We start from the raw sequence: 24051 nt of genomic DNA on the forward strand, positions 1-24051 counted from the left end.
TGTATCAGTGCAGATGTCTCCCCAGCAATTACGGTAAGGTAACCCGTCGAGCAGGATGAAGATCAAGCCTCTTCTTGTTCTTGTTCTTGTTGTCGATCTTTTGCTTATACCCAGGAACCAAGCTCTTGTGCCTTGCTGTTGCTTGCCAGCCTAGACCAAGCAGCTCCGGTAGTTCACTGACCGCAGCCTGCCTTCCATATACCGGGTGTATCCTGCAGGCGGAGATGCTGGTGCCGAGCGCTAAGGTCAAGTAGGTGGGCACACTTCCTGCTTGAATCTTCCAGGTTTGTGCTGTACATATTCTCGTCCTCGTTCCGCGACACCTATCGGTCCGAAAATCTCTCCGTCGTCTGCTTGTGCTCAGGTCAGGAGCCCTACAAGCCCGGATTGTCGGGAGGCTCTCCGGCTTCGACTTCTCGATAACGCACGATATCCAGGCTTGTCCTTACTTTCTGACTTCACTATACAGTGTTTCAAAGCTTATTTGCTCATATCAACCTTTAGCAGCACTTAATCTACCTGAACATGTAGATACAAGCCCCTCGAGTATTGCAAGAAAGATCAGGTTGCTGTTTCGAACGGGTTTTGAAACACGGTTCGGTTCAATGGGCTAAGATTCATTGACTTCGGTGAGCTTCGGACGAAAACATATCACTACCTAGCCTCTACATATTGTTCCCAAAGTCGGATTCCTGTCTCGTCTCCAAAGTATTCATTGTCTATCAAGGACTCGTTGAATCTATAGCATCACTAATCCACACCCCAATCCCGATCTCCGCCTTGGGTTTGCATGTGAGCTACTGCACCTCCCCGCAAGACGATACGACTGTTTGGTTCATGCGGTGGACCCGGACAGCGGAAGAGGCAACGCCATCAGGTTAGGAGAATTGGGATCAGGGGTCCGCTGCCGATACGCCAAGGTAGGAGATTCGAGAATCCGATTCGGTGGGGTTGGGCTACCCGAAGCTTGTTTGTCGTCTTGCCCTCCAGACTTGTACAAAGTAATTGTTGCGCCCCTCTCTTACTCGGAATTCAAGATGGAAGAAAATAGTCGTGACGAGTATTCTGTCAAACAAGTGTGCGGTACACGCCTGGAGGCAAAGTAGAGACCTCGCACTGAAGACGATAGCACGCGGTGTACCTACCGTGGTACGTTCTCTATGATCTGCTGAGTTTAGACGGCCGAGGGAGTTGAACCCATTAGTCTCGGTGTCAGATCATGATCGTTTCGACGATTCTGCCCTTCCTACCTATTTGACATATTGCTCGGCTACCACTCGGAGTGCCTACCGAATCCTTAGACGACAGACAACAACATTCCTAGAAGCATCTGACGGAATAGTCACGGTAGGCTCAACAGCAAGCCTTTCAAAAGCACTCTAGGCACTATGCTGAACGGTCTCTTTCTCGGCCCAACCCGAGCCTACCTAGATTGAAAACTCAGAGTAGGGACCGTTGTTTTTGACAGCATCTTGAACCGTGTTTAACTGTTACGTCTATATTACTTGCAATATCAGAATCCTGCTCGAGAAGCTCTCAACCTGGTCACCAACGCCTTGAAAATTTATCACTAGTCACATCTCTGGTAGCTTCCAACAGTCTTGTTTTGTGAAGAAGTCCTGGCTGAGATTGCCTCCGGTGGGGTGCTGCTGTCGACAGTACGTCCTAGCGGTCTATGCTCACAAGGACCAGCAACTCGGTTCTGGGCAGTTTGTAACCCGGATAGATAGACGGTAGATGTAAATGTATCTTCGAATTTCGTTTCCCAATTAATTCTCATAATCCCCTCCCCACAGAACCTGCCTGCCGCAAAGTAGTATCATCCGGGACTCGCATCCGATAGACCGCTCGCTCATTGACCACCACATGCACCTCACGTTCCACTCGCCACAATGAACCATCTGTGCATCAACTCTGTCATGAATCCCCGATTCCAACCGCTACACCATAAGCCACACATGCAGACACTGATCATGGGAGAACCTCCCCAGACCATATGCCCGATATCCACCTCTCCGCACGCAAATGCAACACCTTTACACCATACTCTAGATGCCCATCCATCCAGTCCTAGTTGAGCAAGGCTTGGCTCATGTCTCCTCCTTTCTCAACGAGTTCGATGGACCGAGCCGGTTGGCGATGATAGTGACAAGCTTGTGTTACGCTGCCCTGGCTCCTCATCCTATCTCTTGGTGACAGCATGTCCCAAGAGGTCAGCTCGATTCATGTATCGATGCTCGTAATCGGGTAGCCAGGTAGCATCGCTCGAGAACCTAGACCGTACCTGTTAAAGTACTTCTCTTGTCAGTGAAGCTCCTGTATAGCGGGGTATGATACCAGATATCCTACCATTTCTCAAATAATACCCGAGCCAATATGCCATTTCATCTCCTTTGATGTTCAACTGGTCCGAGTCCCCTTTCAAAAGAACTGCCTCCCGCTCGCCAACCTCACAAAGCTGTACGGTACGTTCTGCCCAACCAGCAACCTCAGCGTCTCAACTGTCGTAAACGCCGTTACATCCGCCGCCCCATAAGCCGCGAACCCACATTGCTCAGCAATCAAACCCGGGTCCCCCTTCCGTGGGCCATGCCCCGAGCCGTCTGCCAGGTCCAAAAACACCCTTCTCGAGTTTTCCCTTCCCGCACCTGCCGCCCCTCGAGGCGGCGACCCGAACAGACGAACGAGCATCCCGACTAGATTACTCTTTTCCGGACCCAGAGCACTCACCACCACAAACGGCGAGCCGGCCCCCGCTCGTATAGACTCGGTACCGTTGGCATTTACCGTACGGGCTCTCTGTATGCTCTCGAGGCTGTTGAATGGCTCGATACGAAGGTCTTTGGCAAAGGCGGGAGGTGTTTTGAAGCCGACGGTGTAAACCTTACCGACCTTCAGGGCTTTGAGAGCGAATAAAGCACTGGCTGCATCGTCGGCCGATGAGGCAAGTACCACAGCCGCGCAGCCAAAGTAGGCAGATGGAGCAAGATCACGGGTAAGGGTACTAAGGATACCTTTCCACGAGGCGTTGTCAAACACGAGAGAAGTGTTCGGTGGCAAGCCCGACTGCGTCGAGCCGATAGCACCCACGGAATCTCCGTTTTGCTGCCGAGGCGGGCTTGATGGTGTGGATGCTGAACTAGATGATGTGGCCGGCCGGACGACGATGGTATCAACCATCCCGATGAGTCGAGCGGCTTCGCTGAGAACCGGCCCGTTGCCATTGTTGAGTGATGCAAAGAAGCCTTTGCTCGTCGCCAGATTGGTGAGTGACATGGCTGGATTTAGGTGAGCACCGCCAAAGTTTCTTTGATTACACCACGTCTCGATGGAGGCAAGCCCTTTGGGTTGTCGCTCCACGACGGCAAAGTGATGTGGTAACCCAAGTTCGTTGAAGCATTTCTCATAGAAGGGTGCCTGTGGAATGGCACTCCGCATGCTCGGGCTAGTAATGCCATAGATGTTCTTCTTTGGCAGCTGTCCAACCAACGCCAGGGCCTGGTTGATCTCAGCTGCGCTCATCTGCCCCGGAGCTGCGATGATGGGCAGCAGAGGGTGGGTGATAGGAGTGAAGACCTTGTTAAGCGTCCGAGAGAACTGACCCGTTTCCCCCATGTTGACAGCAGACAGCGGTGGTGAATCGGGATATTCAGCCTTGATTTTTGACCGGAAGTATTCCAACTCAAAGTTTTCATTGTGGTCATTGATGATGGCAATCATTTTCACAATGTCGGCGTACCGTCGAGACTGGAGGAATATTGACTCGGCTCTCTGTGAGGGCCACTTGAAAGTGCCTGAGAAATCATGGAAGGCAGACATGATGCGACTGCTCCCGCGCTGCTCGTACAGTCTTCGTCGAATGGTTTCTGGGAGCCAGAGCTCGACGTCGATGTACTCAACGCCCCACTGAATCGCCCGGTAAAGATATTCATAAAACAAGTCTGGATTGTCCATCGGAAATCGGCCATTCTCTTTCGTACACCTTGTCGTGAATATGATTGGCAGTTCGGTCCTCTGGCGAAGAAGCATGAGCTGTTCGCCAACATAGCTCAAGCTTGGGATTTCCGAGAACCGTCCATTGCCCAGAGGCTCTTTCAAGAGATCAACTCGAATCTCGACAGCGTCTGAGCCGACAGTGAGTATGTCGATGTTTGGGAGCGCAGCATGGACATCCGGAAACGTTGTCGAAATGAAGTACGTCCTCGGTTTTGCCATTAGTGTTTCGTGGTGGCTAAGCTGTCCCAGGGTATGTGATACAAATCGTGTTAGATCTCTTCGGAAGAATGAAGCTTCGGTATAAAGCCACTCGTAATCTGTCTGCGCTGACAGGTAGACGTCGGGAGGCATGCCCAGTGTTGTACAATGAGCGTTGATGGTCACGACCAGTCCCCTGTTCCGTGAGGCTATCTCAGCCTTTGCACTTTCCGCCGAGACCCCAATAACCCAATCCTGATCATCCCTGGTGACGTCCCGAATCCCTCCTTTCAGTCGGTAAGGCTTCCCGAGAACCTCAGCAAAGACGGCCACTATCTGCTCTTGGCCAGGACCATACATTATCACCACTATTCTTGCATCTCCTTGTTGCAAACCACCTCGAATCGTCATCTCATGTGATGCACGTGGTGCTCGAGTTTCAATGTCGATATCCATAGCTATGTGATTTCGTCCAAAACTTTGTCGTCGTCCTGGCGCGGGCAGCGACTCCAGTGGTTGAACAGCCGCCATCATGGCTGCGTCTGTTTTTCGACTCGTCGTGTAGCCGTAATTATAAGGGATCCGATGATCAGGGGCTCGTGTCGGTGCCCTCGCCTCTCGTCCCAGATTCCAACTGACTGCTCTATGCCGGTGATTCCAGTTCGAGCCCCAACTACGAAACGGCAGGATCCTTCTGAAGAGGCCTATTGCGCATGGCCTAGACTCCCGGGTTGAGGAAGCTGGCTTCTGATCTGGGTAAGTCCCGTTTGATTCGGTGAGCTGTGGGCGCTGAATAAATAATCTACTGGGAATTGGGCGAATTCTTTTGCTTTTCAGTCGACGTATGAAGGTGGCCTCAGAAATGCCTCGGAAAGACAACAGACGTCGTGTTGGCCTGTCGGGAGTGTTCCAGCAAGTTTGGAGAAGACGTAATGTTCCAGTTCGAGCCAAGTCGTAGGTGGTTCGGTGCCAGAGCCTCACAATACAGCCGGTGATGACGGCGGGTAAAGATGAGACACGAGACGGAGCGGGCCAGAGCACTCAATGGAAAGATCCGGCGACATGTACGGGTATATCAGCACCCGGGTATCTGCCGCGTCATTTGCCTGGGAGATGGGACCTGGGAATCAACAAGAGACCGAGGGTGTTTGCAAGACATCTGGCATTGGGGTTTCTGGAAGGTAGATAGCGTATATTGGGTCTTGGGACCGCCAAGCCAGTCGAAATATTTCGCCGACGTTTGTTTTACCGTCATCAGACGGATGGAGCACTGACGGCAGACCTGAACCAGACGAGCGAGCAAGCTGGGTCAACTCCCACGCTGGCCTGTCTACAATCGCATGTATTGGTGCTGCTAGCTGCCGGCCAGGGGGACGGGAACAGCGTGGGACTGGATTAAAATAGTGGAGTCTAGGTAACTGTCATCATAACTGGCTATTAACATTGGTAGTTCTTGTCTACGACACCCGATTGTGTTGGTGGAAGACATACACACCCAATCCAGACGTGCCTGGATCTATCGTGGCGTCAGACTTGCCGTGACAAATGCCGTCTGCGATCGATACAAATTATCCATGGCCAGGTCCAATACCGCCTGGAACGAACGTGCCACGGGGCAGCAGCTGGACTATCGATGATTCCCACTGAAGGACCGGGAGGGACGATGGTAGGCGGGGAATCAACCGAACAGGTTCCTAGGAAATTACGCGAAGACGGTCCGTCAAGGCCAATTCATCCGGCGTTACGTTGTGGTCGGCACACGCCGAACGGTTGAATACTGTAACGACCTTGTCCATTCACCTGGGAGCTGGAAAATGAGTGAGTGGTGATTTGCGAGAGGCGTTCAAGACAGGGAGCGAGTGCGAAGAACCCCACAGTTTCTCCAGCACCTGGAGAATCTCTCTTTAAAAGTCCGCCAATGAGAGTGCTCGGATTTGAGCCCATGCTCTGTTCGTGCAGATCTGATGGGGGGCCGATGCGCTAAAAGCTGGGGCAAGGACCGCTAAAAGGGCCCTTTCCCAGGGATTCCTGCACCCACTGAAGATCTTCGTCCACTCCTCCAACTTTGATTCAACCAGCACCCTTCTCCGACAACCAACAACCCAACAACCTGGGTTCATGCGGGCAACACCATGAACCATATCTGATACATTGGGTGGGCAGTGTCTAATTTTCCGTAAATCATCTGCCTCTATCTCGCTATCTCGTTCCGGAATGCTTACTTCCATCCACTCCCTCAGCCCTAAGCGCAGCTGACTGTCGACCATAAGTTGAGGTCGTCACCGTTATGGGAGATTGACTCCCCTTCCTGAAACGGGCAACTCACAACATGGCCCTGCTCCCGTTTCACCCAAGGATCGCCTTTCCCGACTTCAGGCTGAATAGACCCAAACTTCCGTCAAAGGCAAATTCCGTGTGGGATGGTACTATAGTGATTGCTTCAACCTTACCAGCTGTGGGGAGCCAAGCTGGGTAGAAGTTCGCATCGCTTCAATGGGAAGACAGGCCGTCGAGATCTACCCGGTTTCTTTCCCACAGATTACCTTGCATCGAGACGGTCCGCGAATTGTACATGACGAATAATACTCCGAGGCATCAAACGCCCAGCATGCTAGCGTGACATGATGATAGCTTCACCTGTGTTATCTTGTGGATAAGTAATCCATCTTCCTGGTCTGCAGGGCATGAATTTAGATTCCTCGTGGCAAATGTTGCTTTATTGGCTTCCAAGCATTCTGACTGCTGGAAAATCTCGGCGTTGTTCGCTACCAGTTTTCAATTTTCATGGGGGTCAACGTCTCGGCCCGAGATATCGCGACGTTATGCGACGCAGGTCTGGACTGGGCCATGCAGAAAGAGGCCGAACAGCTTATTCGACAATTTGTCATGCCACGTCTAATTGTCATCATATCACGTTCACTTGAGGACATGTGATGATAAGGCCCGAGGTATTCAGCTCAAAATAGAGTGACAATGATAAACATTGTATCAGAGTCTTGTTACGTCGTGAAGCTGTCCTCAAAATGAGAGCCTCATGTAGCAGGTCTTACGATGAAGAAGGTAGAGCTCAGCTTTACATACCTTATTAGACTGGGTCACAAATTAAAGGTTTTACAGTGTGACCTTGATAAAATTGTATTTCTGTTTCATAGAAACACAACAAGTTGGCCCACCGATCAAAAAGAATTTCAGATACATCACTCCTCTCAAAACCATTCCTCTTCGCGCTATCCGAAAGCCTTCCAGTTCCCTCCCACCTCCATTCTTCCTAAACAAAATCACCACCCCCCCTTCAATCCCTTCTCAATCTCCTCAAAAACCTCAACTCCTTTCACCCCTAAAGCAGTACCCACCCCAACAACCCCCGCCCCAGCAGCCCTCATCCTCTTGTACCCCTTCTCATCCTCCACACCTCCAATCCCAATTACAGTGATATGCTTCAAACTCGGTCTCTCATCCAACATCCTCCGAATAGTAGCCACATTCCCCAGGGCCAACGGGTGCAGCGCCGCCCCGGCCATCCCCCCAATCCCGTTACCTGGCAGAACAGGGTCGCCCTCGGGTGAGAGAACGAGACATGACCCTAGGGTGTTGGTGCATGTTATGAAGGAGACTTGATCACCTTCCTCTTCGAGGGCAGAGATGAGTTCGTTGTATTCGGAGGAGTGGGTGTAGGGTGGTGTTTTGATGCCGAAGGGCAGGCGTGGTAAGTCTGGTCTGAGTTTATCACGCATCGTGAACCGCAGACGGCGAAAGTACTCGACCAGTGCGTCTTTAGAGTACGCGGGAGGAGGTTTGTTGGGTATGTTGGGGCAGGAGAGATTGATTTCCATGTAGATGTGACCGGCGGTTATATACTCGGACAGGTAATCGGCGATGCATGTATAGCATTCACTGACCTCGGTCGGGGTGCCCGTGACTGAGATGATGAAGGGTTTGATGGGCTGAGTACCAGAGCAAGTAGTATAGATCTTGTATATCCATTGCAAATATTGAATTAGAGCGTAAGGGCTGTAGCCTAGTGTGTTCAAGCTTGCTTTTTGAGCAGGAGCTTTGCTGGCTTCTTGGGGGGTTAGGTTGGTGGATTTTGAGGCTTCGGGACTAGAGGGATCGAAGAAGGTGTATCGATGAATAGCTTCATCGTGCTGGAAGCCGTCCAAAGTAGCGGTTCGAGTTGTAACTGCGCCTGTGGAAGGGCAAAGATACAGCCGCTCTAAGTCCACATCGCCAGATGCCCATGGGTTAGCCGAGTTGATCAATGGCGGGTTGATTTTGATGGGCGGTGGTAGTTCCGACATGGTTAATCACTGAATATATGTTGGAGTTCTGTCTGCTGGGTGTAGTTGAAAGTTGTTGTCTTGAATTCGGCGGGGTTAGATGGACAACTTGAAGATAAGAGCTGCACCCCGCATCAAGTGTGTGGGGTCATCACAACAGTATGAAGACATCAAACGAGCTTCAAGTCAACCACGGCGAGAAGTTGGTGGTCAAAAGTAATTTTATATATATATATTTTTTTTGCATTCATATCATCGACTAGAGCATATCATCAATGCCCTTGTCAGCATCTTTCTTGATCAGCTCGACCATGCCCTGTCAACAGTCAGCATGTTATCCAATGAACCTTCAGAAGTCCACTCACCTCAGGCATAATGGGTTTTCCATCCTCAGTCTTAACGTAACGGAATGGCATCTCTGTGCTCTCATACTCGTTGAACTTGAGTTCGGGAAAGTCGACGTAGGGAATGTCTTTCAACGGTGCTGTGGAAACGTTAGTAAATGTCATTGTGTAGAAGAGAGGGTTTCATACTCTTGCCCTCAACCACCAGACGAGTTACACGGACTGCAGTGTCTGTGGTCATCTGGACGGGCCCGAGACGACGGCCCTCAAAGCCCTTGGCCCGCAACTCGGATGTTCTGTCTGTAACCGAGTTAGACAAGGCATTATCGATCCTTCAGCAACTGTGGCAAATACCTCTAGGGGGGTCATCACCTATTATTTTATTAGCGTGTATTTTGATGTTAAGCTTGGCTCATAACATACCAAGGATTCCTCCAAACAGGAACACATCAAAGTTGTCCGCATCTTCAGGGGCAAGATCACTCTTCCCCTGAGGGTCAAGAAGGCATACTCTAGACTTCTTGTCCGCATACAACTCCTCCACACCCCGCCTCTCAGCTGTGAACGAGGGGATGGCAGCCAAGGCGTCTGGGACCTTGAACTGTGGGTGGAGAGACGAAAGGAAGAACTTGGACCCAGTCTCTTGCGACTCGCGCGCGATGGTGATATACTCGAGTTCTGACCAGGGTCCAAGCTCCTCGTCCAGGTGCTCAACGATGTACGTTTTTCCGGCCATAGCGCTGAAACTTGAATCAAACCCTCACAAGATGCTCAGTTAGGAGATAAAATGGTGGAAAGTACCCAAGTGAAGGATGGAAATGTGCAATTAAACGGCATCGATAATTTTTAGCTCGTGGGCGCCCGATGCCAAGAACGGAGCCGGCAGATCGGCGCGCCCCACAGAAGGTCTTCCGAAGCCACCGGCGCTCCCCTGCAGCCCCGCGCCGCTATGTCCTCCCCTCCCCTCAAGACACTGTTCCAGACTGCGCAACAACGACGCTTCTTCAGTGCCCTAGCAACCGGATAGAGCCACATACCTACACCAAATCCCGTTGCGCAAAGCCTCGACGAAGAGTAGCACAGGCGCCCGGGATATTAGAGTTGCGGGCACATTATTCAGACCCGAATCCGGGAACGTGGCACAGGGAGAGCTTTGTTGGTCTTGCGCCTGGGGCCCTGCCTGTTGGACCCGGCGCGGTGAAACACGTACCTTGACTGGGCTGCCTGCCTACTATCTCGGGCAACTTTTTTACCTTATCCACGCATTGGTTCTGTCTACTCTTGCGAAATAGCTACAACCTGTCTTCTATTACCAATTATTTGAATCCCGTGGTATTCGTGTGGGACTATTACCTCCACGTTTCTTCTTACATTCCCTTGTTTGGCCTAGGTACCAGTGATAATCAGCAACGCCAAGCTCAGCTTGCAGTCGTCAGCCCGCCCCAGCCCACTGCATCCCGCCCCTGTCTTAGGACAGATCTGTCCATCCATTGGAAAAGTATCTCGACAAACCTCCATCGTCGGTTTCGCAGAGAACCTCACGTTATTTGACTGCCTTTTTTGGTCCCCGATGACCGCCGCTGCCGTCACCAGGTAGCCAGATACACAGGCTCTCTTCAACATTCGTTGCGCCGGTCTGAGGACCCTCGCGACTGGGGAATCATGGCTGTTGGACGGTCCTTGGCGGACTGGAGGCGTCTACCATCCATCGTTACCGCCGCCGCCGTCGCCCTCTCATGGACGGCGACACTAGCTGTCGCCGATGTCAAGGCGGCCGGTGACTACTTTGTCCATTCACTTCCAGGGGCGCCGCCAGGTCCCCTGGTGAAGATGCATGCTGGGTAAGGAGTCTTGTCTCCAGTCCAAACCAGGGATGTCCTCAACTAACATATGTGTCTGCTTGCGCGCGTTAGGCATATCGAGATAACACCCGATGTCAATGGCAACATGTTCTTCTGGCACTTCCAAAACAAACACATTGCGAACAAGCAACGAACAGTGATATGGTTGAACGGCGGCCCCGGCTGCAGCTCCGAGGACGGTGCTCTGATGGAGATTGGCCCATATAGGTTAAAAGATAAGGACACGCTGGTGTACAACGAGGGAGCATGGAACGAGTTCGCCAATGTCCTCTTCGTCGATAACCCTGTCGGCACGGGGTTCAGCTATGTCGACACCAACGCTTATGTACGCGAACTCGACGTTATGGCTGACCAGTTTGTTACTTTCCTGGAGAAGTGGTTCAAGCTGTTCCCCGAGTATGAACACGACGATGTAAGTTGAGCTCCTGTTTTGAGCCAGAAAATATGGCTCTAATGTCTTATTCAGATATTTATTGCTGGAGAATCCTACGCCGGCCAGTACATCCCCTACATCGCCAAGGCTATCCTTGAGCGCAACAAGAAAGGCGGCGAGTCCTCCTACAAATGGAACCTCGCCGGTCTCCTCATTGGCAACGGCTGGATTTCCCCTCCCGAACAATACGAAGCCTACCTCCAGTTCGCCTACGAGAAGGGCATCGTCAAAAAGGGCTCCGACGCCGCCTCCAAGCTCGAAGTCCAACAGCGCATCTGCTCCAAGCAGCTGGCCGTCGGCCCCGCCCTCGTCGACAACACCGACTGCGAGAAGATCCTCCAGGACCTCCTTCAGCTAACCGCCACTAGCAAAGGCGGCGAGCAGCGTTGCGTGAACATGTACGACGTCCGGCTGACCGACACCTATCCGTCATGCGGCATGAACTGGCCTCCCGATCTCGACGCCGTAACCCCTTACCTCCGCCGCAACGACGTAATCCAGGCCCTGCATGTGAACCCGAACAAAGTCACCGGCTGGGTGGAATGCAACGGCCAGGTCGGCGCAAACTTCAAGCCCTCTTCCAAACCCTCGGTTGAACTCCTCCCCGACCTGCTAAAAGAAGTCCCCATCATCTTGTTCTCCGGCTCGGAAGATCTAATCTGCAACCATTTGGGCACCGAAGCGCTGATCTCCAACCTGCAATGGAACGGCGGAAAGGGCTTCGAAATCACCCCCGGCACTTGGGCCCCCAGACGTGACTGGACCTTTGAGGGCGAAGCAGCTGGCTTCTGGCAGGAGGCCCGCAACTTGACCTATGTAGTCTTTTACAACAGCAGCCATATGGTCCCGTTTGACTACCCCCGCCGCACAAGAGACATGCTAGACCGGTTCATGGGGGTGGACATCTCCTCCATCGGCGGCAAGCCCACCGACTCCCGCCTCGACGGGGAGAAAGTCCCCGAAACCACCGTCGGCGGGGTGGCCGGTAACGGCACCGACGCGCAGCAAGCAGAGAAGGAAAAGCTCGACACGGCCAGGTGGGAAGCCTATCGCAAATCAGGGGAGATCGTCCTGGTGATTGTGGCGTTTTCGGCAGCGGGGTGGGGGTGGTGGGTGTGGAGGGAGAGGAAGAAGAGGAGGGGTTACATGGGGGTGTCTGGGGGGGAGAATATCTCGCCTCCTGGGGAAGCGAGGGGGAGGGAAGGGTTTAGAGACAAGCGTTCGGCGGCGGATTTGGAAGCGGGGGATTTTGACGAGAATGAGCTGGATGATTTGCACATGAGGACGCCGACGACGGTGATGGGTGGGGAGGGGAATGATCCTAGGTATAGTGTGGGCGCAGCGAGCGAGGATAGTGAGGATGAGGAGGACGTGAAGGGGAAGGGGAAGGAGAAGATGTCGGGTTGAGTCTAGGTCATATGGGGTTGGATGGGCAGAATCAAAGTCTTTTTGATACTACACAACAATTGGAACAACAGGAGTGAATCGGAAAGAAGGATCACAGAGAAAGGAAAGGCTGGTTGGTCGGTTGGTTTCCTGGTGTTTCAGGCGGGGGGTTTAACAAATGTCAATTTGAGCTCATCTTTGCGCACGGCTTTTACAGTTCACGTTGGCATAAACAGCACATATATATACACTATCACACTCGAAGGCATTGCTTGCAAGCGACTGAAACGTGAGAACAACGTGGGCATATATTGGTGGCTGTCGCCACCCTAGATAGAAACTATCAATCAAGCATCTTTGTGTTTCTATCTGGAGTTTATTCTCCCGCTAAAGTGCTTCAGTTCAGACATGTACCTTCAAAGGTCTTGCCATATTCCAGCTGTTGCTGTCCCACAGTTTATACTGCCCGTCCGCTGCATCCTTTTAAGACGCCCAGTCAAGCCTGGGATTAAACCCGCCTAACAAATGTCCCAGAGTAGTTTGATGGCCTTGTGGCCGAAGCGATGTCTTCGCTCGTCGACCCTTGATCTTACAGACGGGATATTGAACTGCGCTGTTGGGTAGGCTTTGTTTATCGTTGTTGGTTGGGGTATCATTCTTGTCATTATCGCCTTCTTCAACTCGTTCAAATCTGAGCAGTGTTGTTGAGAATCTTGACTTGTTCGCCGGGCTTGAAGGCAGGGAGACCAATATAGGGGCAGTCTGCGCATCTGAAAGCGTCACCGAGGTAACAGCTATTGCAGGAGCCAGTCTTGCCCTGGACGGTAAAGTCAAGCTCGCTGAGATCCTCAGACTTGAGCTTTAAGGTGGCCAGACCCTTCTCGGCCTTCTCACGACGGGCCTCGTCTTCGGCGGCTATTCTCTCGGCGAGACCACACGTGCTATCAGATGTTAGTTTATTGTGCTTCGTATTGATGTTGAAGAAATGAGAAACATACCAGTCTTTGCAGGCTCTCCTCTTTTTGCCTGGCTGAGGCGCACACTCAGGAGGCTGCTGAATGGGACGCTTCAGATCCGCCTCAGTCAAAAGAGTGTCCTCATCAATGACATCGTCGTCGTCCTCGGCATCAAGATCCAAGTCATCACTGAAATCGATGAAACCAACCCCAGCAGGACCCTTGGATACTGGTGCTGGTGCCGGTGCCGGCGCTGGGGCAGCAGCAGCCTTCTTGCCAAAGCTGAGAGGGACACTCCCATCAGCGTTCACCTTCTTCGCCCCAAACCGCAGAGGTACAACCTCCTGCTCGGCATAATCAGGCTTAGTATATCCATCATCCCCCAACACCAACCCCGCCAGAATCGCCTCCTTCTCCTCTGTCGAGTTGCCCTGTCCGAAGCTGCCGTCCTCGCTCCTCAAGGTACCACCAGCCTTGAGTGCCGGTACAACCTTGCCCCAGATCTCCCTGTTGGACAAGAGAGGGGACACCTCGCTGCGGCGGCTTCCGTCGGGGTCGGTCAGGACGAGGATAAGGTCGTAGGTCTTGGCGGGGAGGCTGACTAATCCAGCAGCGAGACGGTCGAGCATCTGCAAATCGGTGGCCGACCGATCATAGACGGAGAACAAGGAGGTGAGGCGGTCCTCGCGGGATGCGATCGACGGGGGCGCAAGCAGGAGGGTTCGCTCGCCAGAATCGCCCTTTGCGCTGGCAGCCGCCGCAGCGTGCGCGGGGCTGAAATCAAAGTCGGGAGTTGTGTCGATCATGACGGCGGCTGGAGGCATCTCGCCGGTGTTTTCTTGGTTTCTGGAATGAAAAGAGGCTGCTCCGAGAAATGCAACAAAGTAGAACCCAGGAATAGCGAAACAAAAAATGATTGCGGATCGTGCCTGATTTGTATTGTTAATCCTGTCGTGGGGGCGGCAGGAGGTCGAGGCAGTGGGTGGAGGGGCAGTTTAAGGATGCACAATTCTTTTGACCAATGATATTGAAGCTTATAAAGCGTTGCCACTAATACATTGTGTGGACAGTGCGAAAGATTAGATCTTGCACGCCATGTGGCATGATATTCGGCTGTTACCACACAGTGTGACTCACGGCTGATTACAGTGGGTTTTCTGATTCTCCCGTTCCCGCGGAGAGGGACTTGGAGATATCGTCATCAATGTGGGAGCCGATTTCGGCCATTTGGGGTATCTAGTATCGATAAGAATTACGAATGTGCACACTAGTATAGGTAAACTTTACTTCATCAGAGGCTGTCTGTGACGGTCCTGGCAAGAAGGAAGTTAAAGTCGATGTGAGATGTCAGCCGGCACTGGTCAGGCCCGCCCCGCAATCAACCTTGGAAGCGCCGTCAGATCCGGTGAATTCAGGGACCGATGTTTGGAAGTGAGGTGGAAACAGTTCCCCGTTACTTTGTGGATATCCGGTCAGTCACAGCCTGACCTGCTGGTGACGGGACTTTCGGAGAAATGCGGTCGTCTGGTTCGCTTTCCATGGATTTCGAGAGTCTGGACCGTTGCAGCTGGCCTCAGCTGGGGCGTGTCTAATCGAGTCATGGAGTAACACCTCACAGCCGTTTGACTGGCAGACCTGGGGTGACGAATTGGATGATGAGATTGGCTGAGTCCAGCTGGCCTGATCATGTCGTTGCAGCACTCCAAAGATGACAGCTTTCAACAATTCCAATTTCGGTCTATCGATCAAACAGAATTGCATGTCTGTTTCATGTATCAAGGGTTCTGGAGGAGGAGAGAAGCTTCCAGCCGGCATTGGGACCTGTCATTGAATTCCGGCGGGCACCCGTTAATCAGATGGACTAGCCGTTTATGGTATGGCTTTCCCCGCATTTTGTACCAGCACAGGAAAGCACAGGGGATCGCTGAGACCTTCAAATGTGGGGACCTGACATCACAAACGTACCCTCATTGAGCTCTTCACACCTCGACACCTCACAAAGAAAAGGTGAGCAAGAATCGCAGGAATAGCCTGTGTCAATTGGGAATGCAAATCCCACTATGGCTAAATGGAACGAACACCAGCCACTAGACAGCCGGGGCCCAAGACTTTGCAGAATGGCGAGCAAATCACGTAATGGCTGCTGTCCAAAGTCAGCCCAGACTCATGGCCTCTTACATGCTAATCACGCGACTCCCATACAGCGCCTCGTAGACTCCCCACCACGCACCGTACCGCGTTGCCCCCTGTTCTTTCCCTTTGAGGATGCTCGCCTGATCAATGCGAGCCGTGACTGGCTGCTCCTTTTCCTTCCACAGCTTCCCAACCACTGACCTCTCCGGACCTCTGTCGGGCCTTTAAAGTCAAGAGCTCCCATCCCTCTCCTCGACACCCCGTTTCTTTCATCCAGCATTCAGACATTAATTCATTCATTGACCATCCACCATCTCGGATACCATTATCCAACCCATCTCAACATCAACTGATAACCTTGCTCGACTCACTCGAGACTCGCCCCTGAGCTGGTACACCAGCTTTAGTGACATCACAGCTCCTCACAGAGTATGTATTGCCAGCCCGTCTCCTGCAGCACAGCTCCCCTTACCCGAGCTTATCACTCTCAACCCCGCATCTCTTTGTGTGACGCTGACCCTCTGATCGTCAGAGAACAACCTCTCCACCCAACAAGTCCAACTATCTTCGAACAACTTCACTCTAGTACTCTCTACCTTTACACATCCATCACACATCATCAAGAGTAAGCTTCATCACTGGCATTGACTCTAGGATCAATAGCATCAACCATTGACAACCCTTCCTGCAGTGACTCGCTCCCACAAGTTCAATGACAAGGACCACAGCATGGTGGCCCCCGTCACGGGTCACCCCCAGCAACAAGTGCCCAAGTTCTTTGGCAAGCATGGCTTTGCCGATGCCGACCCCAAGAAGACCAAGAAGAACGGCGGTGGTAAGGGCAATTGGTATGTCTTATTTCACCCTACCTCCTCTTACAGCTTAGAATATCACTAACACCAATTCTTTCAGGGGCCCTGTTGGCTTAGAAGCCGAGGATGAAGAGTTCAACTTTGTCCACACCCGCCGCCGCTCCAACAGCAGCAGCGTCTCCAGTCACCCCGAGCACTTCAAGTCCAAGTTCGAGATCAACGAGCCTGAGCCTGTGTTTGAGGAGGACATCCATGGAGCCCTGGAGGAGGAGGAGGAGAAGGACAGCAGCCAGTCCAGCACCTCGAGCGGCAAGCCCGAGGACATGTAAGACCACACAGGGGAAGATCATTCATGACGCGTGAGGACAGTCACCCGCGAAGTTTTGCGTGCGGGAATCCATGCTTTTTGTTCAACATGGCGGAAGGTTCGTTGATACCCTTTAGAGGTCTGAGATTTAGATCTGGCGGGGGAGGATGCTTGCCTTCTATCTGGCTACCACACCTTTCTCATCTCCAACGAAGGCGGCTGGGATAGCTGCGCTGTACTAGTATTTATTTATTCAATTGATTTCTAAGTCTTTGAGATTTGTTTTCTGACTCCTGGTGCCTGATATGATGACGTAGTCGTTTTGAGAAAAGATAAACCCAGATTGTTTTGCACGTAGCTCATTGTCGTTTTATTGGTTCAAATGATAAATACAGGGAACAGAAATCAGTAACTGTATATCCTCCTCACCATCGCTCTGTTCCTCCTTCTCTTGGTCTCTTCATCCACCTCAGCATCCTCTTCCGGTCGTCTTGTAGCAGGCTGCAACGCCTTGCCAATCGGCTCCTCATCAAAGTGCATGCCTCTGTAGTCCGTCACCGTTCGTCCCAACTGCGCAGCCACATTCGCAGCTGGTCTCGTTGGCTTCCCATCCACTGTCATTTTCCCTATCCTTAACAACCCCTTCCCGCCACGAATAGGATCACGAAGATAGATCGATCCTGTCTCCGAATCGGGAAAATACGCCGTCTGGATAGACAGACGCCACTCCTTTTTCCTTTTGGGTTGTTGTTGACCCCCTTCTACTCCCGCAGCAGCATCAACGGATGATATTTCTCCCCTCTCCAGCGCAACAACCCGCTCAAACATCTCCAACGACTCTGGCTGCGGGGGGTACCACTCCGGCACTTGCTGCTCGTCGTCCCCGATCTGAAGCCACTCCAGAACAGGGACTTGCTCCTCCGCCCATGGGTCTTCTTTGCACCTTTCCAGCGCGGAGGCCACCTCGTTTGCGACGGCGGGTGGGAGGTCGGAGGAGGTGAGGTCGAGGATGTAGGAGATGTCGTCGCAGACGACGCGTTTATTCTGTTCTTTTTTTGGGGTGCGGACGACGAGTTTGGACCATAAGGGGCCGAGGATGTGGTGTTGGTGGGCGATGTCTTCTAGATGGGGGGCGGAGGAGGGGAGGTTGGTAGAGAGGGTTGAGATGGAGGGGGTGAGCCAGGGAATTTGTCTGGCTACCGTGCGGACTTTGGGGGCGTGTCGGATGGGATAGGGGGGTTGCCAGGAGACGTCTTTGTGGGGTGGGAGGTGGAAACCGGATGAGAGGGAGGAGACGAGCATGGAGGCGCCGAGGGGGGCGAGGAGTGAGGTGAGGGAGGTAAGGGTTGAGTTGGGCGGGATGGGGATACCCGGGAGGGGGGTTTGGGATAGGACGGTGCCGGTGTCGAAGGAGTGGGGGGAGAGGGTCTGGATGGAGACGCCGGTGTGGGTGTAGCGGTTTAGGAGGGCGTAGTGGAGGGGAGCAGGACCGCGGAGGCTGGGGAGGGGGGTTAGTAAGGGGTGGTTAAAGGGTAAGGGTGAGGGTGACATACTCGGGTAAGAGGGAAGGGTGGACGTTAAGGCCGCCGTATTCTGCTTGATTTAGGAGCCGTGGTGGGACAAAACGGCCGAATGAGACAGCGATGATGAGGTTTATGTATTTCTTCATCTATTCAAGCGGAATGATGGTTAGCATTGAGATGTAGCAAGCTCAAACAGGGGCACTTACAAACCAATTTGTGAAAGTGTCGTGTGGTAACGTTGATAGAGGAAGACCAAGTTCCCTGGCTACTGATGCTATTGGGACTGCATATCTTTTAATTATATGACAGGTCTTCAAAAGTCATCAGGTCAGGACATACCTTCAGTCACTTGCTTCAATCCTCTCCCGGTGGGCTTCGATGGCCGAACCAGCACATCGATAGACTCGATAAGACTTGGATCATCTTTGTGCTTCTTGTGAAGAGCTTTCAGCGAGTGACAACTGAACTCATCTGAGCCACAAAACAAGATTCGTAATGGATTGCCGCGTTGTGTACTGTATGTTGCAATGCTCAGTGGTCTTGCAACAGACCGTCGAAGTGGTCGTGAAGATGCCAACCACAGCATTGTGGTGGATTTCGCTGTTTCAACAGTAGACTAATTCAAAATTCAGAGCCTCGAATATGCAGATCTCTTATTGATTGGCGGAAATATGTGTAAGCGATAACAGGTCTTGAACGACAAGTGGAAGCTGTACCTGTTGTGAGTGAGTGAGTGAGTGAGAATGCTTTAAGTGAGAGATCAAAATGAGTGGGCCACGAACCTTGAGAGCTCTGCCCCCTGCAAGCCCGGACCCTGCAGATCCACCCTTGGCATTCCACCCCCCTGGAGCTTCCTTGTGCCAGCTCAAAAGATACGGTCAACATCACCAAAGTGAAACACCCGACATGTTTGTTTTTTATCTGCTTGTACATTTTTATAGCTATGACCATGGCCACAAGGAGCTTTCTAACCGACCGGCAGGCTGAAGAGCTGTGTGTTTTCCCCCACCAATAAACCCTCTATTACCTCTATCCCAGAAAAAACATGACATAGATAGCTAACCAAAATCCAGACACAAATCCATCATCGCCTACCTCACCTCCCTCAACCTCGCCACCACAGCCAACACCCTCCGCGCCGAGCTCAACCTCCCCGAAGAAACCTTTGACCTCGCCAAAGCAAAACAATACGAAGGCCTCCTCGAAAAGAAATGGACCTCGGTCATCCGCCTCCAGAAAAAAGTCCTAGACCTCCAAGCAGAGAACGCCCACCTCAAGAACGAGATCGAAAATGCTGGTCCTTTAGCCCTGTCGAGAAAGAACCAGGACCCAGCCAATTGGCTCCCCAAGGGACCGCCACGATACACCCTCGAAGGCCACCGCCTGCCCATCACCTCGGTAGCCTTCCATCCTGTCTTTAGCTCTTTGGCCTCGGCATCAGAAGACAACACGATCAAAATCTGGGATTGGGAGCTCGGAGAGTTGGAAAGGACACTCAAAGGGCACACCAAGGCAGTCTTAGACGTGGATTTTGGCGGGCCGAGGGGGAATACCCTCCTTGCAAGCTGCAGTTCCGACATGAGTATTAAGCTGTGGGATCCGGCGGATCAGTACAAGAACATCAGGACACTACACGGCCATGATCATATTGTGAGCTCGGTGAGGTTTGTTCCTGCGAATGGCACTGCTGGGGCGGGAGGGAATTTGCTCGTGAGTGCGAGTAAGGATAATACGCTGAAGCTGTGGGATGTGACGACGGGGTATTGCGTCAAGACGATTGAGGGGCATAATGACTGGCCGAGGGCGGTGGCGCCGTCGGCGGATGGGAGGTGGCTGTTGAGCACCGGGAGTGATAAGGCGGCTAGGTTGTGGGATATTGGGGGGACGGAGCCGGAGTGTAGGGTTGTTATGTTTGGGCATGAGAATTTCAATGTATGTGCCCCCATTTTTGTAACCTTTCGTCTCTGATTTGATATACTGACATGGGTCTGATAGTTGTGCTGCGAATTCGCACCCTCCACTTCATACCCCCATCTCGCCCGCCTCGCGGGACATGAAAAGGTGCCCCCAGCAAACAGTGCTGCCGAGTTCATGGCGACGGGCTCGCGTGACAAGCAAATACGGCTGTGGGACAGGAGGGGACAATGTATCAAAGTGCTAGAGGGCCATGACAACTGGGTCCGAGGTCTGGCCTTTCATCCAGCAGGTAAGTTTTTGATCTCGGTGGCAGATGACAGGACGATGCGCTGCTGGGATTTGAGCCAGGATGGGAAATGTGTTCAGACCCTCTCTGGCATGTTTGACGGGTTCGTGAGCTGTGTGAGGTGGGCGCCGGGAGTCACTAAGGATGGGCTTGCTGGTGGGGATGCTGGTGATGGCACGCCGAAGAAGAAGATAGGTGCCGAGGCGAATGGCGGGTTGCAGATGCGGTGTGTGATTGCGACTGGGAGCGTGGATGGGACGGAAGGCAAGGTGAGGATATTTGCCAATTGAGTGTTTGGGACCAATGCAGTGTCGAAGCGGGCAAATGGCCGACATAGAGTATGAATAGGGTTTCAGGCAACATCATCAGCATCATTCGCATTCAGCATATTAGGGGTATGCTATAGAAAGGCCGCTGCCTTGGGAGGCTACAAGAAAGCGTTGATGTTAATGTTTACATTTATCGTTGTTACTCTTCCACTTTGATGTGTTGTTCCTCCAAATGTTGTTCTGATAGTGGCTCTGGTACTGGTTGTGCTGGTGGTTCTGGCTGTTTCTCGGGCACTTGCGGTTGTGGTGCGTCCTTGATAACCTGCCACCGATATGCAACCGCCCACCTCCCAAGCCCACCCTCTAGTTCAACGTCCCAAGCAGGCGGCACAACGGCCACCACCGTCCCAACAGCTAGACGCTCCTGTCCGTTTCTTTTATCCGTACTGCGCCGATCTAGACCATGATCAACTCTTTCCAAGGAGCCTATTCTCCCATCACCAGCCAAAACAGCTTGCATGCCAGGTGTTCCTACTCGCGCGTTGGGTAAAGCCGCACTGATGAGACTTAACCCCTCCCCTCCTCTCTTTACATCCTCCACAGTTAGTTGGACTGCCCCTGGTGGTAATGGTTGTGGCGCGTCGGCCTCTTGTTTGACAGGGGTGTCTGTATATTCTGATGTTTTTTTCACCTCAATAAGCCAATTTTGGAGTTCAGCCGCCAATCCATTGGTGAGATACTGGCCCCGCCCCCGACGATTGCGGCCCCGGCGAGGTTTGGGTGGAGAAAAGAGATCAGGATTTATGTTCTGGATGGAAAACTTCTTCGAGTCGGAAATAGGCGAGGTGGATGTTGGTGGTGATGGGGGTTGCAAAAAGCGAGGTGGTGGGTAAAAGATTTCTTTCCTTGCAGGTCTGGTGTCTTTGTCTGGCGGTGGTTTAGCGTCTGAGTCGGACTCGCTGTCGGATTTTATGTTCAGAGGGGAAGAGTGAGGTATTGGGGGCTCGTCATCATCGTCATCAGAGTAGATGGTGATGATGTGGTCGATTTCAGGGTCATCGATTGGGGGAAGCTCATTGTCTGAGTCCGAGTCGATCGGAAAGGCAGAGCTTGGAATCCATTCTTCCTTTGGTTCGAGGTCGGGCTCTGATGTGGCAATGTATATTCTTCTCCTTTTTGGTAAGGGGCCGGGGTCAACCTCCTCGTCATTGTCCCCTGGCTCTGGGAGAGAAGACTGTGGGACAAGAGACGAATCTATGTCGATTGTTTCTGGTAAGTTGTCTCGGACAGCAGTTGTTCTTGATCGTGACGGCTCCTCTTCATCATGTCGACTACGCTCCTGATCTTGAACGGGAGAACTATCTTCTATAAGAAGTTCTTGTGTAGCGCGAGCTCTCGATGCCTTGGCCTTGAGAGCCAACGCAGGAGTTGAGTAGGGCGCGGCATGGCTGAGATGCGAGAGCGGTTTTGTGGTAGACGAAAATTTTGGAGTGCCGTAGAATCTATAAGGTGCAGCCGAGCTTGACTGGTTTGGTGTTTGGCCGTGAGGTTGATGTGTGCCTGGTCGTTTTGAGAGCAGGAACCGAGAGGGTGCGGGTGTCTGATTGGTGTTAGTGGTCATCTCATACGCGATTGAAAGAGAACTTACTGCTGGCGATGGACCCATCTGATGAATCAATACAGGATGAGCAAATCAGCCACGGGTGTACTTATTATACGGTTCCTGAACAGATCAAAATCATTCATCATTAAGGTTGTATATCTGGAAAACTGTAACAGGCAGCACCCAGTGCTCGAGTTGATGAGTGAGCGGCCAACAGCGGTGATCCAGCCTTCCCCTAACCCTGCGCGTCGTCAGCATTGGGAACTGGCTACGGTGGGCACAACGCCAACCAGTTGGGTAACTTTGTTTCCACTCTTGGCCCAAGCTCCCAACCCAATTTGAAAAAGCACTTTAACAACAAGCCCGACCCCACTCCGCGTCGTGTTAGCGCGCCGCGTCCAGGGCGTCGCATCCAGGGCGTCGCGTAAACTCTGAAGGCTTGCCTTCATCTCCCCCACCAACTCATTCTTTGTCCACAGCATCCGCCAACAGACCACCGCCAAAATCGACCATATTTGCCACTTCACCGTATACCCAAGGAAGACCCCTTCAGCTGGATGCAAGATAGAACGCTTCTACAAAAAAAAAAAAAAAAGACAACACCAGGCGCCATGTTCGCTATGGTTGACCCAGCCATGAACAGCGGTTTCCAAAGTTTTGGCGGTAACAATCAGCACAGCAGTTTCGTCTTTTCAAGTCCACACAAGCCAGCCAAATCATCACCCCTCTCTTATGCCCCCATGAGGATACCTTCACCGACATTGCCATCAGACGATTCCCCTGACATGATGCTTTCGTCCCCTCTTGGTCCCCCGTCAGATTCATCCCATCTTCGCATGAGCCAGTCCTCACCAATACGGTCCTCATTTGACAATAATGAGAGCTCCGGACCACAACCAAAGTTCAGATTTGCCAATCGGAACCCAGCAAAGAACAGCAATCCTCTAGTCAAAAAGCGGAACGATGTACAAGACTCGAGACGAAGACTCTTTCTCAACAATGTACGGCAGAGGCAGGAGGACAAAAAGTTTCAGCGACGGGGTGGACAGGATGAGGTTCGTTATTTGCCTTCCACCTGTACTTTTCTCTTCTCCCAACTAACAGCCCCTGGACAGATTGCCAGATTAGAGTTCAACCGTCTCCAGAACGAACGCCTCGCCTATCTTGACCGAGAACGAGCCAAAAACCCTTATGCACTCTGGGAACAAGAACTTGAGGACGAGCATCGCAGCTTGCAGTCACAGCAACGGCAAATGCAACAACAAAATCCAGACGAAATGATGCTGGATGCATTGGAAGAGGCTGAGATGGCCGAGATTGCCCAAGCAGAGGCGTTGCTTCACCAGGACAACAACTCCTCGAGACATGTCAATCAGGATGACTCTTTCGATGATGACGAGGATTGGGATGAGTTGTTCATGGAAGCGATCCAGACGTCACAGCAACACCATATTCAAGGACAACAATCGGGCGGGCAAGATGTGGAGATGTCTTGATTATGATGCTTCACGTTGTCTTGAGTTGACGAATTACATATGACACTGTACATTGGAAGGCATATATGCCCCGTTGTAAGAGATGGATATACCCAGCAAAGAAACGGGTTACTGAGAGTGGAACAACATATCGATGGTTTACATCTTTGGGCGCATGGCATACTGGACATCAAGGAGGTATTGGAGTCTGGAGATTACTTTCATGCATTGAGAAGCGGCGTCGGCTTGCAGGTAGGCTGACTTAATTGTATCA

The 24051-nt window shown here is 52.2% G+C and overlaps 10 protein-coding genes across 10 annotated transcripts; 4 read left to right on the forward strand and 6 right to left on the reverse strand.

The window, feature by feature from the left end:
• Nucleotides 1–2421: 2421 nt before the first annotated feature.
• QC762_210000 (uncharacterized protein) lies at nt 2422–4728 on the reverse strand (the record flags this gene model as incomplete). Its single annotated transcript, XM_062887903.1, has 1 exon — nt 2422–4728. One exon carries the CDS (start codon nt 4726–4728, stop codon nt 2422–2424), a length of 2307 nt encoding a protein of 768 aa, XP_062746080.1.
• A 2744-nt stretch (nt 4729–7472) lies between these two features.
• Nucleotides 7473–8492, reverse strand: URA1 (dihydroorotate dehydrogenase; the record flags this gene model as incomplete). The annotated part of the gene is made up of 1 exon (XM_062887904.1): nt 7473–8492. One exon carries the CDS (start codon nt 8490–8492, stop codon nt 7473–7475), a length of 1020 nt encoding a protein of 339 aa, XP_062746081.1.
• Nucleotides 8493–8730: 238 nt separating this feature from the next.
• On the reverse strand, nt 8731–9671 carry QC762_210020 (uncharacterized protein; the record flags this gene model as incomplete). The annotated part of the gene is made up of 5 exons (XM_062887905.1): nt 9239–9671; nt 9170–9187; nt 9005–9115; nt 8837–8955; nt 8731–8787 (listed from the first exon to the last, which is right to left on the reverse strand). The coding sequence occupies exons 1-5, from the start codon at nt 9549–9551 to the stop codon at nt 8731–8733; spliced, it is 618 nt and encodes a 205-aa protein (XP_062746082.1). The 5' UTR covers nt 9552–9671.
• On the forward strand, nt 9135–12736 carry KEX1 (Cell death protease). Its single transcript, XM_062887906.1, has 4 exons — nt 9135–9533; nt 9583–10656; nt 10729–11089; nt 11144–12736. The coding sequence occupies exons 2-4, from the start codon at nt 10478–10480 to the stop codon at nt 12515–12517; spliced, it is 1914 nt and encodes a 637-aa protein (XP_062746083.1). The 5' UTR covers nt 9135–9533; nt 9583–10477; the 3' UTR covers nt 12518–12736.
• A 112-nt stretch (nt 12737–12848) lies between these two features.
• On the reverse strand, nt 12849–15083 carry DRE2 (electron carrier). The gene is made up of 3 exons (XM_062887907.1): nt 14590–15083; nt 13495–14502; nt 12849–13437 (listed from the first exon to the last, which is right to left on the reverse strand). Exons 2-3 carry the CDS (start codon nt 14274–14276, stop codon nt 13182–13184), a joined length of 1038 nt encoding a protein of 345 aa, XP_062746084.1. The 5' UTR covers nt 14277–14502; nt 14590–15083; the 3' UTR covers nt 12849–13181.
• Nucleotides 15084–15583: 500 nt separating this feature from the next.
• On the forward strand, nt 15584–16994 carry QC762_210050 (uncharacterized protein). Its single transcript, XM_062887908.1, has 4 exons — nt 15584–16014; nt 16118–16210; nt 16277–16433; nt 16498–16994. Coding segments are annotated over exons 2-4 (387 nt in total). The 5' UTR covers nt 15584–16014; nt 16118–16209; the 3' UTR covers nt 16727–16994.
• Nucleotides 16938–18963, reverse strand: FMT1 (Methionyl-tRNA formyltransferase). The gene is made up of 4 exons (XM_062887909.1): nt 18567–18963; nt 18434–18510; nt 18258–18373; nt 16938–18202 (listed from the first exon to the last, which is right to left on the reverse strand). Exons 1-4 carry the CDS (start codon nt 18811–18813, stop codon nt 17110–17112), a joined length of 1533 nt encoding a protein of 510 aa, XP_062746086.1. The 5' UTR covers nt 18814–18963; the 3' UTR covers nt 16938–17109.
• Nucleotides 18964–19069: 106 nt separating this feature from the next.
• Nucleotides 19070–20895, forward strand: LIS1_1 (Lissencephaly-1). The gene is made up of 3 exons (XM_062887910.1): nt 19070–19220; nt 19301–20159; nt 20223–20895. Exons 1-3 carry the CDS (start codon nt 19171–19173, stop codon nt 20718–20720), a joined length of 1407 nt encoding a protein of 468 aa, XP_062746087.1. The 5' UTR covers nt 19070–19170; the 3' UTR covers nt 20721–20895.
• On the reverse strand, nt 19180–22665 carry QC762_210080 (uncharacterized protein). Its single transcript, XM_062887911.1, has 2 exons — nt 22348–22665; nt 19180–22299 (listed from the first exon to the last, which is right to left on the reverse strand). Exons 1-2 carry the CDS (start codon nt 22363–22365, stop codon nt 20899–20901), a joined length of 1419 nt encoding a protein of 472 aa, XP_062746088.1. The 5' UTR covers nt 22366–22665; the 3' UTR covers nt 19180–20898.
• QC762_210090 (uncharacterized protein) lies at nt 22521–23798 on the forward strand (the record flags this gene model as incomplete). Its single annotated transcript, XM_062887912.1, is given in 3 exon segments — nt 22521–22704; nt 22719–23357; nt 23418–23798. The coding sequence occupies 2 exon segments, from the start codon at nt 22860–22862 to the stop codon at nt 23796–23798; spliced, it is 879 nt and encodes a 292-aa protein (XP_062746089.1). The 5' UTR covers nt 22521–22704; nt 22719–22859.
• Between the last annotated feature and the right edge of the window lie 253 nt (nt 23799–24051).

The sequence above is a fragment of the Podospora pseudocomata genome (genome assembly GCF_035222375.1).
Source record: "Podospora pseudocomata strain CBS 415.72m chromosome 2 map unlocalized CBS415.72m_2.2, whole genome shotgun sequence".
Classification (NCBI taxonomy): domain Eukaryota; kingdom Fungi; phylum Ascomycota; class Sordariomycetes; order Sordariales; family Podosporaceae; genus Podospora; species Podospora pseudocomata.

Bases quoted from the DNA above. Each gene is read 5' to 3' on its own strand.
- FMT1 (XM_062887909.1), bottom strand. From the start codon at position 18,813: ATGCTGTGGTTGGCATCTTCACGACCACTTCGACGGTCTGTTGCAAGA. The intron at 18,511-18,566 runs GTATGTCCTGAC...AAAGATATGCAG, and splicing joins ATTGAAGCAAGTGACTGAAG to TCCCAATAGCATCAGTAGCC. The intron at 18,203-18,257 runs GTATGTCACCCT...CCCCCTCCCCAG, and splicing joins CACCCTTCCCTCTTACCCGA to CCTCCGCGGTCCTGCTCCCC.
- LIS1_1 (XM_062887910.1), top strand. From the start codon at position 19,171: ATGACCATGGCCACAAGGAGCTTTCTAACCGACCGGCAGGCTGAAGAG. The intron at 19,221-19,300 runs GTGTGTTTTCCC...ACCAAAATCCAG, and splicing joins GACCGGCAGGCTGAAGAGCT to ACACAAATCCATCATCGCCT. The intron at 20,160-20,222 runs GTATGTGCCCCC...TGGGTCTGATAG, and splicing joins TTGGGCATGAGAATTTCAAT to TTGTGCTGCGAATTCGCACC.
- KEX1 (XM_062887906.1), top strand. From the start codon at position 10,478: ATGGCTGTTGGACGGTCCTTGGCGGACTGGAGGCGTCTACCATCCATC. The intron at 10,657-10,728 runs GTAAGGAGTCTT...TGCGCGCGTTAG, and splicing joins CTGGTGAAGATGCATGCTGG to GCATATCGAGATAACACCCG. The intron at 11,090-11,143 runs GTAAGTTGAGCT...TGTCTTATTCAG, and splicing joins CCGAGTATGAACACGACGAT to ATATTTATTGCTGGAGAATC.
- QC762_210050 (XM_062887908.1), top strand. The intron at 16,434-16,497 runs GTATGTCTTATT...CAATTCTTTCAG, and splicing joins GGCGGTGGTAAGGGCAATTG to GGGCCCTGTTGGCTTAGAAG.
- DRE2 (XM_062887907.1), bottom strand. From the start codon at position 14,276: ATGCCTCCAGCCGCCGTCATGATCGACACAACTCCCGACTTTGATTTC. The intron at 13,438-13,494 runs GTATGTTTCTCA...AACATCTGATAG, and splicing joins AGGAGAGCCTGCAAAGACTG to CACGTGTGGTCTCGCCGAGA.